This window comes from Convolutriloba macropyga, chromosome 1 (genome assembly GCF_964194025.1).
Source record: "Convolutriloba macropyga chromosome 1, txConMacr16.3, whole genome shotgun sequence".
Classification (NCBI taxonomy): domain Eukaryota; kingdom Metazoa; phylum Xenacoelomorpha; order Acoela; family Convolutidae; genus Convolutriloba; species Convolutriloba macropyga.
The window spans coordinates 36643855-36655612 of record NC_134468.1 but is presented as its reverse complement, the minus strand read 5'-3'; the positions used below and the strand labels follow the sequence as shown (position 1 = coordinate 36655612).

The 11758-nt window shown below is 36.3% G+C and overlaps 2 protein-coding genes across 2 annotated transcripts in view; one reads left to right on the top strand and one right to left on the bottom strand.

Moving 5' to 3' along the window:
* Positions 1-11758, top strand: part of LOC142348628 (uncharacterized) — a 28424-nt gene that overhangs the window by 11974 nt on the left and 4692 nt on the right. Inside the window, exon 2 of the mRNA XM_075400040.1 lies at positions 969-1091. Within this exon, the coding sequence (XP_075256155.1) occupies positions 969-1091 (123 nt within the window). The remainder of the gene's footprint in view (positions 1-968; positions 1092-11758) is intronic.
* LOC142344193 (uncharacterized) lies at positions 1608-10442 on the bottom strand. Its single transcript, XM_075395732.1, has 4 exons — positions 10397-10442; positions 9654-9996; positions 8977-9115; positions 1608-1966 (listed from the first exon to the last, which is right to left on the bottom strand). The coding sequence occupies exons 2-4, from the start codon at positions 9870-9872 to the stop codon at positions 1608-1610; spliced, it is 717 nt and encodes a 238-aa protein (XP_075251847.1). The 5' UTR covers positions 9873-9996; positions 10397-10442.

The window sequence follows — 11758 nt, the reverse complement described above, 5'->3', positions numbered from 1 at the left end:
GTTTTAAATTTCATGTGGAAGTTTGTAAATGAGCGATTCGACGAAAATAACATCTGTAGCTGGCATCTATGCTGTGACTGTCAGATCTGCAGAAATAATAGGACAATTTTCTAAGACGACGACTGGGACGAAAATCCCCTCAGTGAAAACTGTAAATCCCCAACAACAACAACAACAAATGGGGGACTATAAATTCATGGGGGGGGGGGGGCTTCTAAGTTAGGGCCAAAAAATAGCAAAATATTCAATTGCTGCGTTGTTCTATATGCACGTGCTGCTTCACGTGAGTTTCTGCCACATAACTCAAGATTAATTTGCTAAGTTGGGCTGCCTTAAGATTTTAGCGGCTGATTATTTTGTACCTTTTGTTCTCTAATAAGGTTTGGTTTCAAACTAAATTTTTCCCATCGTAGTGGTTATATAACGTCCACCAACCCCCCTTTACCGTAAATACCCCAATCGGGAGGGAGCACCCTAGTGATCAACGAATTGAAAAATTTGAAAGCATCTTGGGAGCAATCTTGCAAGTGAATGCATACCGGTACCAATGAAGTTCGTTGCCTTTTTCTTGCACGTTTTTCGATTCACTTGCAAGAATTTCGCAAGCTTTCCAATTCACTTGCAAGAGTTTTGCAAGCTTTTCCATTCATTTTTTCCAGTTGATTTTAGCTACCAAAAGTACTCAGAAAGCAATTCTAGAAATTAAAACAGATTCCTGCAGGATTTTGAATCAAGGCCGAAAGTTTTCCATGGATTTCAGTTTTGTAATTTTTTTAGTATACTTAATTTGCTTCAAAGGTGTTTTCTAAAACACCACTACCCTGATTTTTTTTTGTCTGGATTGACATCCAGGCAAGAAATATAGTTTTTGAATCAGGTTGCAAGATCCTTACAAGTTTTAAATTCACTCATCACTAGGGCTATAATAGGAATTAATTTTTCAAATTGAATTGGTTTCTGTTTTGTAGCAAACAGACCTGCTAACTCGCATGGAGAGGGAGGAGAGGGAGAAGGAGATAGAGAGGGAGAGGAGGCGTCTCATTGCAGAGGAGAGGGAGAGAATCAAGAAGGAAGAGATGGACAAGAAAAAAGTACTATTTTATTCTTATTCTCTCAAACCAATCCTTGCATATGAAACACTTGTCGAACGAGGACGGTTATCTTGCTAGATCTTGCAAGAATATTACAAGACCAATATTGAGAATCTTGGAAGATTTTTCAAGATAACCGTCCTCGTTTGACTAGGATAGTGATGCCACCCACCACTGTATCCCAACAGCAATTAGCACAAGTACATTGGACTCAGAAGGTGCAAACCATCTTTGGTCATAGCCGTTGTCTCGCGACTTAACCTTTACACCACAGTCCTATGAATTTGACGATTCTGCTGGGCTTCTATACCAGCTGCTGGTTGTTAAAATAATACTCGGTTATATTTACGATCCCAGACTTTTGGCACTCCAATTCAAAAATTTCAGGCCCTTTATTGCTTTTACTTCAACTTTAAGCAATTTTCTTAAGAGTAGCTTTTGCGGATAATTTTTGGGAATTAAACGAACAAGCGAAGGAAAGAAAGAAAAGAACCAATTAAGAGCTGAAATGGAACTTCAATTGATATTTCTGCAGTGATAAACCTGGTCCACAATACAATCAATTCCGCTAAAAGAACTATTTCTCTTCTCATAAACAGTCGTTGTAAAATCAGTCAACAAACAATCACTATCTGGCTTAAAGCCTCGACTTTCTAACAAACACTTGCAAGTATTGATATCAGAGACTGTTATTTGACACAAGTCATCAGCTGTTATTGGTTGTTGATCGGATCGCGATATTTTTGCATTGCTGTTCAAAACTTCTGGGTTCCTTACTAATCGGTTGGTTTTGCATCCATTTTTGGAACAGAGATCATCACAGCATCGGTAGAACACTTTCCCCTCCAAATTTGGATGGTGAATTGCGGTGCAAGCTAAAAATGAGCTCCAAAGAAAATCATTTGCAGGTCGTGAATATAAGTTAACACAACCGACTAACGTCTGGGAAAATGCTCTCAAACGACCGGCGAATGGTTAGCTTCGGTTGTAGCCAGCGTGTGCTAAGGGAAGCTAGCATCAGGATGGACTGCTGAGGGGTCCAAACCAGCAAATAGCCTTTTACTCTAAGATTTGCCTTTTTATCTTCTCAGCAGTTTTGATAATTATCCACTTAGAGATTGAGACAGTCATAGCTCTAAGAGAGCTGCTCAGAGACTTAATGCCTTCCTGGTTATAGCAGTTTATCTCGGTTTTGAGGACAAACAGTTAAAATGTCGCGCGAAAACTCAATCAAGCGAAAAATTGCTTATAAAAGACCACAGGACTAACATAAGTGCTGCAGATTTTGTCTGAGAAAAATTAACAAGAAAAAACCCACAAAGAGCTGTCTAATCTTTTAAATAAGCAAAGAGTTGCTTTTTCTCAAAAATAAAACACAATCCGATAAATCTCAAACGAATAGTTTAGAGGCCGGAGAGCTAAAGCTTGAAAGAAAGTTTTTTTTTGCTTTTTTTGCTTTTTTCTGCTAAATTTTCAAAGATTGCCGAAAAATAAAAAGACGACGAAACGTTTTAGGAACTGCTATTTTTTTTGAATACCGTTTTTGGTTAACCTGAGATTTTGCTGCCGTAATCAGTCAAAGATTTGAAAATTTTATGCAGATCAATTTGGTTGATTTGAACCAAATTTCAGGCAACATTTGGGCGTAGAACTGGTGATAATTGCACCAGTGGTTATTAATTGCTCTTGAACGAAGCTCAAAACAATTATTGTAAACGTGTGTGTTTTTTTAATGCAAAATTTTCGCTTGACGGTTTTGACTTTTCAAGTGACTTTTACGCCATTAACTTTTTGCGTTTCGCGTGATCTAAAAATTTCTTTCAAGCAGCTGAACTCAATTGTCGGCAATTTAATACTAACAGTCAAATGAAAAGTGCGCCGAAACTGGTGCCATTTTCCACTTTATATCTTAATAGTGGTATATCTTAACCTCTAATGTGGTTATTTGAAGCCCATTACTGAACTTCTTAGTCCCATTTATGCTAAACCTCCCCTCCCCTCCCCTCCCCTCCCCTCCCCCCGACTAAAGCAGGTAGCAATTGATTAGAGTTCCCACTAGTCGTTCGAGAGCATTTCTTCCGACGTTTAGTCGATTATGTTTCTAATCTCAAGTTATTCTGTCAGAATTGTTCAAACTCGCTGTTAACCTGTAAGCTTTTTAAAAATTTGCAACAACTGCAATCTCTAAAAATAAATTTGCTGCTTTGCTATTTATTTTGTGTCAAATTTTGCAAAAACTTGTTGTTTTTCTCAAAATTAAAGTTGTCACATTTTTCTTTGATATGATAATATTAAATTAGCTGGCAGATTGCCAAAAAATAGCCGCAATAGCTTTGTAGATCTACAGTCTCAAAAAGATATTTACAGAAACAAAAGAAAAATTTAATTTTGTTAAATTTTGAGATGTTGTACTTTGATTACGAATCTCTATAAGTTATTGCTGTTTCTATTAGCTGCTCTCCAATGACCTTCATTTAGGATGACACACACTTGAGTGACTTTATCACAGAGTCAGGAAGTTATTTGTGAGAGCGAGGTAAGTCACACGTGACCAAAAATTTAATCACGCAAATGAACAAAAAAAATCCGCTCTAATACAAGCAAAAAATGACGTCACGCACGCAATTCAATTGAAATTGTGTGAACAAAAGTACAAAAAGCAGGTTTGAAGAGACTGTGACGTCATATGGTCGTCACAAAAGTCTTGATGACGAAATTGAAAAATACATGAGAAGGCCAAACACAGCTGGCAGATTGCCAGAAAAAAGTCGCAATAGCTTCGTAGATCTGCAGTCTAAAAAAACAGTAAAAAAAGGCTGACCAAAAACATTCGTCTTTTCATTCAAAGCTGATATATTATATTGTGACTAAAAATCTGTATAAGTTTTTGCTGCCTCTATTAGCTGCTCTCAAACAACTTTCATTTAGAGTGACACACACCCATTTGACCTTATCTCTTTGATTTTAAGCAAATAAAAGTCAAATTCAAAGTGAGGAAGTTATTTGTGAGAGCGAGGTAAGTCACACGTGACCAAAAATTTAATCACGCAAAAGAACAAAAAACCCGCTCCAATACAAGCGAAAAATGACGTCACACACGCACTTCAGTTGAAATTACATGAACAAATGAACAAAAAGCAGATTTGAAGTGGTTGTGACGTCATATGGTTGTAACAAAAATCTTGACGACGAAATAAAAAAACATAGCAGGACAAGTCCTGACATACAATTCAAAAAATTTTCATGGGCTAAACAGAAAACTAGACCTAGAACGGACTATGAATGGATTGAAAAAACCATTTAAAGAATCCAATCCAAAAAATCGAAATCAAAGTGAAATTGCCGCACGTGAACAAAAAACCACTAGCGAGAAAGCGATTTTTTGTTCAAACACCGCTTTCTTACTCTACTTTAAAATTAGAGTGAAAAAATTTCACGCAACAAAACCACTCGCTTTTTCGCCCCACTTCCCGTTTCGGCGTGGAGCAGGCCAAGAGATGGCCAATAATGGCCTCAGCTATCGCTGTGCGGCTATTATTAATAGTTATCGCTATGCGGCTTTTAAAAAGGTGCAAACACTTGATCCAATGAAGAAATCAAAAAAGAACTAACAGCAGACATCATCTAGCAATAGATCTAAGGGTGCGGTGTCACCATTTGCTGTCGGTAAATGCCATCAACTTTTCAAGGAACCAATCATTGGTGATGCGGTAAGTGAAACAATTTTTTGAAACTTTTTATTAAATGGGGTATAAAGAGTGTTTTTAATGTTTAACGAAGCCCAAAATTCTTCTCTTTTTTTCAAATTTTGTTATCATAAATTTTTGTGGATAACAAATTTAAAAACATTTTAGTATACAAATTTATACTAGAAGTGAGAAAACAAACCCAATTGTTCGTAGAAACGAATTAAAATTAAAACGACTTTATTTTTTTTGCCTAAATAATGTAAGAGAAGTCCGAAATCATTATAAGTAATTGAAAAGACCAAAATCTTCGAAAATTTTAATCTATTTATTTGATAATTAGCATTACTTTTTACTTAAAATTTTAAACGAGAAAAATTCAAAGCTACGTCCTCTTAAAAATTTGCATTAAAACTATCTACAATATTGCATGATATATTTGAATCATTATTTCGATTTTCTGTAAAAGCAGCATTACTAAAACGATATCTAGGCTTTCCTTCCTTACATCAATACTTTTTAAATTCAGTTGTTTTAGTTTCGGTTCATGTTCATCCATTGTAAAAAAAACTGGTTTTTCTCAATTGTGAAATATGTTAACTGAGGCATTGATGCTCAGCAAAATCGGAGTCGACTCAGCGCAACGTCGTAGAAAACTTAACGTAAAGATAACGTCTCTCAACCTGCAATACGTCTTATTTAGTTTGTAGCCCTAAAACTTTGCCATGTAACATCGAAAGCCGTACAGTTGTTAAAGATGTTCCATTTCATCGATACCACAAACAGCGTCATTTTACCATATCTTCTCTATAGACCAATGTCAAGCAAATGAAAAAAACTGCCGGACTAAATATAATTGCTACAAACTTAATGTGACAGAAATCAATAACATTATTGTTATTCAACTTTAAACTGCGTATTTAGATCGTGAGATGTCTTTTTTTTAGCTTTTGCACTTGAAGTCGTACCCGTTATAGTTATACACCCCTCTCCCAGTGGGATTACCGTGTATCACTTTCTAACTACCGCAATCCTACCATAAAAGAATGGTATGACTTCGCATGTATCTATCGTGGAAAAAAGATCAATTTTTTCTTAGATATAACGAAAAATTTAACCGCAATGTTTTTCAACTTACGATGCATTTTAAAGGATATTTGCTAATAGTATACAAATTCACTTGTACTCAACTCAGAGCTTCTATTACAAAACGGCTAAATAATATCGAGATTTATTCAGTAGGTACAAGAGACTCTTTTGATGCCAATTAAATTTAATTAAGATAAAAATATCAGCACCCCAATTATTTTTTATTAAGGGCTCATTAAGTGTAAAACCTCGGCCCAGGAGGCAGAATAATTTTGTAAAACGAAAATAGTTTTGAAACTAGAGGGCATAAAATGTAAGATTACGATTAATTTTATCACCTTTAAATTAATGTTTATGAGATGTTTTAAAGGATTGAGCAAAACCTACTAACGTCGAGCGAATTGCACGCAAGCAACTCGATCGTCGAGAGATTGGCTTGTACAGTAGACAGCTCGGGCTTAGGGGTATTAGCATTGCGGGTGGATGAGCGGGGTGGGGGTCTCGGGGGGGGGGGGGGTATTGAAAAGGCTGGAAAGGGGTTCCAAATCGCCAGGTGAAGGACGTTGGACGAATGCATTGGTGGTAGTGTGTGTGTGTGTGTGTGTGTGGGGGGGGGGGTTTGACTGAAGTGGTCAAACTTTTAAGGTTAAAAGATTAAAAAGCGCCCTTCACACCATGAAATTGTCTTGAAAAAAGTGTCGTTCAATCGCATATTTAGAGACTAGTAAGGCGCAAGGCTCTAAGAGAGATGCTCAACCCCTTAGTTTCATCCGGCGTGAACTGTTTATTCCGTTTTTTTATGGCAAAAAGTTGAAAGCCTCAGACAAAAAATTCGTAAAGTGAAAAACCGCATACAAGGGACCGCAGGACTAATATAATTGCTGCAAACTTCGAGAGCAATTAAGCTTTGCAAAGGGGGGAGGGGGCTTGGGTGGTAACTAGAATTACTAAGAGGGATTTCATATGACGTTATAAGGGATTACTTTATACCATTAAAGCCACTAATAAAATTTGAAGTGAATTAAATTGCAACAATTTTGGCGCACTTTTCAGTTGACTTTTAGTATTCAACTGCCGCCAGACGAGATCAGCTGCTGATTCTTGTGAAAGAAAAAAATATATATCTAAATCACGCAAAATGAAACATAACCGGCAGATCGCCGGAAAAAAGCCGCCGTTGATTCCAATAAGCATGATTGGGATTGAAAGAATGGAAGATATTGAAAAAAAAATTTTTATGCAAAAACATTTTTTAAGTCCGATTTAATTTGATGGCATTTCGTAGTTGATCATAACGTACTTCTGTTTCTTAGAGAGAGGCTACAGGGGCTACTATCAATACCAATAAGCATTAGAGATGGTAACTAAGACTTGAAGGAACGATGTTCAAATAGCGGGCATCTAAAATTGGGCTTTATGGGTTTATCCCGTTTCTATTTCGAACTTAAATTTTTTATACTGACTCTGTTCATTTTGAATTGCTTTGCTGAGCAACTGAGGTTCAAAATCACTTTTAGCAGAGTGAGAGAAGAGAGAAACTAGCCTGGAGAAGTCAAAAAGATTTCACGCAAAATGTTAAAAAGCGGCAAAATGAGGTAAAGCAAAACATTTTTTTTCGACGAAGTAAAGAAACTTAGCTGGACAAGTCCTGACGTACAATTCAAAAAATTTTCATTGACTAAACAGAAAACTAGACCTAGAACGAAGTATGAATGGATTGGGAAAACTATTTAGAAAAAAATCCGACCCAAAAAATCGAGAAAAAATTAAAAATCAAAGTAAAATTGCCACATGTGAACAAAAGCCATTAGCGAGAAAGCGAAATTTTGTTCAAACACCGTTTTATCACTTTACCATAAATTTAGAGCGAAAAAATTTCACGGAGAAAGTTGCCCATACTTATGGCTAAACAACTAGAACAACTATTGTGAACACTGAACCTCCAGAAAGGCCATACAAAATTTAAGGATGAATAGAAAAGGCATTCAAAAACAAATTGAACAAAAAAATAGAAAAACTTAATGAGTTTTTTTATAGCACAAGGAAAACAAAGCCGAGTAAAGTTCCTTTGCAATTAAAGCAATGAAAAGCTCGCAAAACAATGGGCCAGTCATATTAGGCAAAGAAACTTGTCTAAGATTTTTTAAAAAAATGATTTATACCATGAAAAGTTTAGTCAATTGGTATTTGAATAATCCTTGAGTAACAAGCTTCTATTCAAGTTCCACTTAAAGCATTAAAACAAAAAAAACATTAACAAAAAATATTAAATTTCGTCTAAAAATCAGCAAAACTGATCAAAAACCTCCGAATTAGCATTAAACTCAAATTACCTACTTGAAACCTGCAATTACTATCAAAACAAGCCTAAAACTAATACAACACCATAATCAAACCTCATAACAGTCAAAAGTTGCAAAAAATTGCTTTAAAAAGCCGCACGTGAACAAAAAATGTTCGCTCGCTTAGAGAAAATTTTTTCACACATCAATTTCTCGCTCTCTCAAAAACAGCGGTATGAACAAAAGCCACTTTCTTTTCGCTCCGCTCTTCACTTTTGCTCAGCATCAAAATCACTGCAAATTTTTTCACGCGTTTCATTTCCCGCTTCAAAAATCACTCCAATAAAATTGATTTAAAAAAGGACTTCTCCAATACTCCTCTTCGAGACAGCCCCAATACAATTCAAATTCTTTGAATTGTAAAAATAGGAGCGCTATAATAGCAGGCTGAGAAGATGAGGGCGGCTATTAACAAGCCAAGAGCACAAAAGTCACTCGAAAAGTCAAAACGGTCGAGCAAAAATTTTGCATAAAAAGACCAACACGTTTATAATGGTAGCTTCCATTTTCGTTTGAGAGCAATTATATACAAGAACGACTATTTAGCATAACAGTATCTACGATCATTTAGACTGAAGAAAGTATATTTACCCAGTTTTGAATGTAAGGCTGGTTCATTTGGCCATGTCTCGGTGGCCCGTGGGACTTGAGGTAAAACTATCACAAATTAAATTATCCGCTCAACCATGAGAAAACATGCTTGTAACACCGACTGCTCATTACGGCATTTGGTATCTTGGCATTGGGTAAATTGTGATGTAACCTTACCCGATACATTTCCGATGTACTCTTCTCGGGGTGAGAAGTAACAGCCACTCTCAGTTGAGTTGAACGCATATTCGCTCAGTTGAGTAATGGGATAGTTGAACATCCCTAGTGATTTTTTCAATTGCCTACTCCAGTCACTCTAAAGGAAATTTAATTTCCTTGTTTCTTGGGATCTATTCTGCCCCCCCCCCCCTCAGCTTAGTGAGCATAAATCTTTTATGACCCCCCAAGCGTACGTGCTATTTTCTTACATAGTAACGTGCTATATAACAACATATAATTTGTAACTGGGGGTCATGAAAAACACTGGGGGAGGGGGGCAAAACAGAATAGATCCGTTTCTTGAATGCAACGAGTTCATAAACACGTTTTTTAACCACTGATGAAGTCTTGTTTTGTCGATTTTGAGGTCACATTTTGAACATCATAGATAAGACACACTGATGTGAAGTTTGAATGTATGCTTAAGAGACCCGCATTAAGCTCGGGGGGAGGGGGTGGGGTTAGAATATTTAAATATGAAATATTAAATTGTATAAGTGCACTCAAACAAGTGCATTGTATAAGTGCTAAACCAAACATTAAGAATGCCAAAAGGTGTATTAGTTCACACGATAGGCTGACGAAAACAGATTTTTTTTTAACTGGGAGGGAGGGGAGGGGGGAATAATTTTTACCTCATTATCGGAAGCGGGTGCATCAAAACATAGACATCCATGACAGGGGTGTTCCTCAAACCTTCGTCTCAAGGAATCAATCATTAGTGTCTTGTCCAGTGTGTCTTTGCCATAGGAACCAATAGTAAAAGAAAAACCGCCTTTAATTTCGAGACCAGTTGTCAAATAAGAAATGCCTATAACAAAAGCCACAGGGAAGGAATGTTTCCTCATAGTCATAAGTTCTAATTTGACCAAATAAGATGACACAAAATGCACGAACTAAAAACTGCGTTGCGATTGTTTTGTTAAAGTTATTAGAGTAATTGCAAAGTTAAATGTACTGAATATCAACGTTAGCACCCTACAGGTTTGTGAGATAAAATTTCAGCTGAAAAGACATGTCATCTACAGGAGGTATGACAAGGTTTACGTTCAAACTATATAATACTACAAAAAATTAATCATAGTTGAGTTATGGGACCAACTTATTTTCTAACTTATTAAAGGAATTAAATAGAACTCCTATTTTTATTTTAAAAAAGTTTACGATGCTAAGAACTCAACTGTTGAGATCTTTTCCGTTTGCCCCCCCCCCCCCACCCCCCAGCTTAGTGGGCGCATATTATTTGCACCCCCAAGACGCACATGCTATATTTTTACATAATGATTTACTATGTAATGGCGCGTGGTCTGTAATTGGGGGTCGCATATCGTACTGGGGGGAACAAACGGAAAACATCCATTTTTTATATGCTCTCAACTGAAACTAAAACATTCTAATGAGCAGAACAAAAAAAATTAATAAAAATCTGAAAGTGTGAGAACTCTGTTAAAATTTTTGTAGTGGCTATTTTTTCGTCTAAAAGCAGAGAGCAAAATTAGACAACCTAGAACGAAAATTAATCAAGCATTAAAAACTCAAGACTAGCCCAACCTAGCTGATTAATGTTGAGTTACATGGCACAGTTGCACGTGACGCAGCATTTGCCATATAAAATGGTGAATATGTTAAAAGTTTTCTGTTTTTTTCCGTCCATATCTAATTTAGAGACCCATTCCCGTTAATTACGGACCGGAAACAGAAAAAATCAGGTCTCAATGTGTCTCCGCTATCTTAGAGACCCCTAGGGTACGATTTTGTCAGTCACTAAAATTTCAAGGCAGAGGGCTTAGTTTGAAAGATTGAACTTAAATTTAAAGAAGTAAAAGCCTAGTTTTCATGCCCTAAACTTGCTGTTTTAAATTAGGACACTAAACTTTATCAGACTTAATCAGAAATCTAACTTTTGATTCAAACTGCTATAAATAGTCGGCTGCTTCGATATCGGAGATGGAGATGTTTGGTTTATTTTAACTCCTGTACATTTTCAAGAAGCAAACTTTTCTTTTACTAATCTTCAAAATTTTACTTTTAAGGTCAATTTCAAATGAAATCCAAAACTTTGAAGCCTTTTGTTTTCTAAAGACGCTAGAATAAAAACTTAGTCCCCCTCGGGCCTCGTGCTGAGCACTCGGGCGCAAAAGCCATCGTGTCAGGACACCAAGTCACTCGAGCGACTACGATTTCGTTTTAACAAATACCTAGTTGCCATATAACGTAGAGTCCTCAAATTACTATCAACATACCATAATGGTGGTTTCGTGGGGATGAGGGGGACTATAATGAGAACAATCGAAAATTTCTTCACAAGCAGGGTCCACTTGAGGAACAAATAAAGCGGCATCAATATTTCTTCTAATTTGCAAATACTGGGGTGGCCCATCTACTAAGTTTTTGACCGTTATATTTGTTTTTCTTGCATTTTACATTATAATTTGGTGCAAGAAGTACAGAGACAATAACTCAGAGATTCTGATAATGTTGCTTAAATACACAGAATGGGCAATGTTATTTGAATAGGCACCACATGTATAACACCGAAGACAAGGGGCATCAAATTTTTGCCAATTTCCAAAAACTGTGTATTAACTTGATGAATTTTTCACATCTGTTTGATTCACATCACAAGTTTTTTTTTGGGGGGGGGCACAAATGGAAAAGATCATTTTTTTATCATTCATGTTTACGAAACCAAGAAGTAAACATACATAAAGCACTGTCATTAAGGACTGAAGTAAATAAT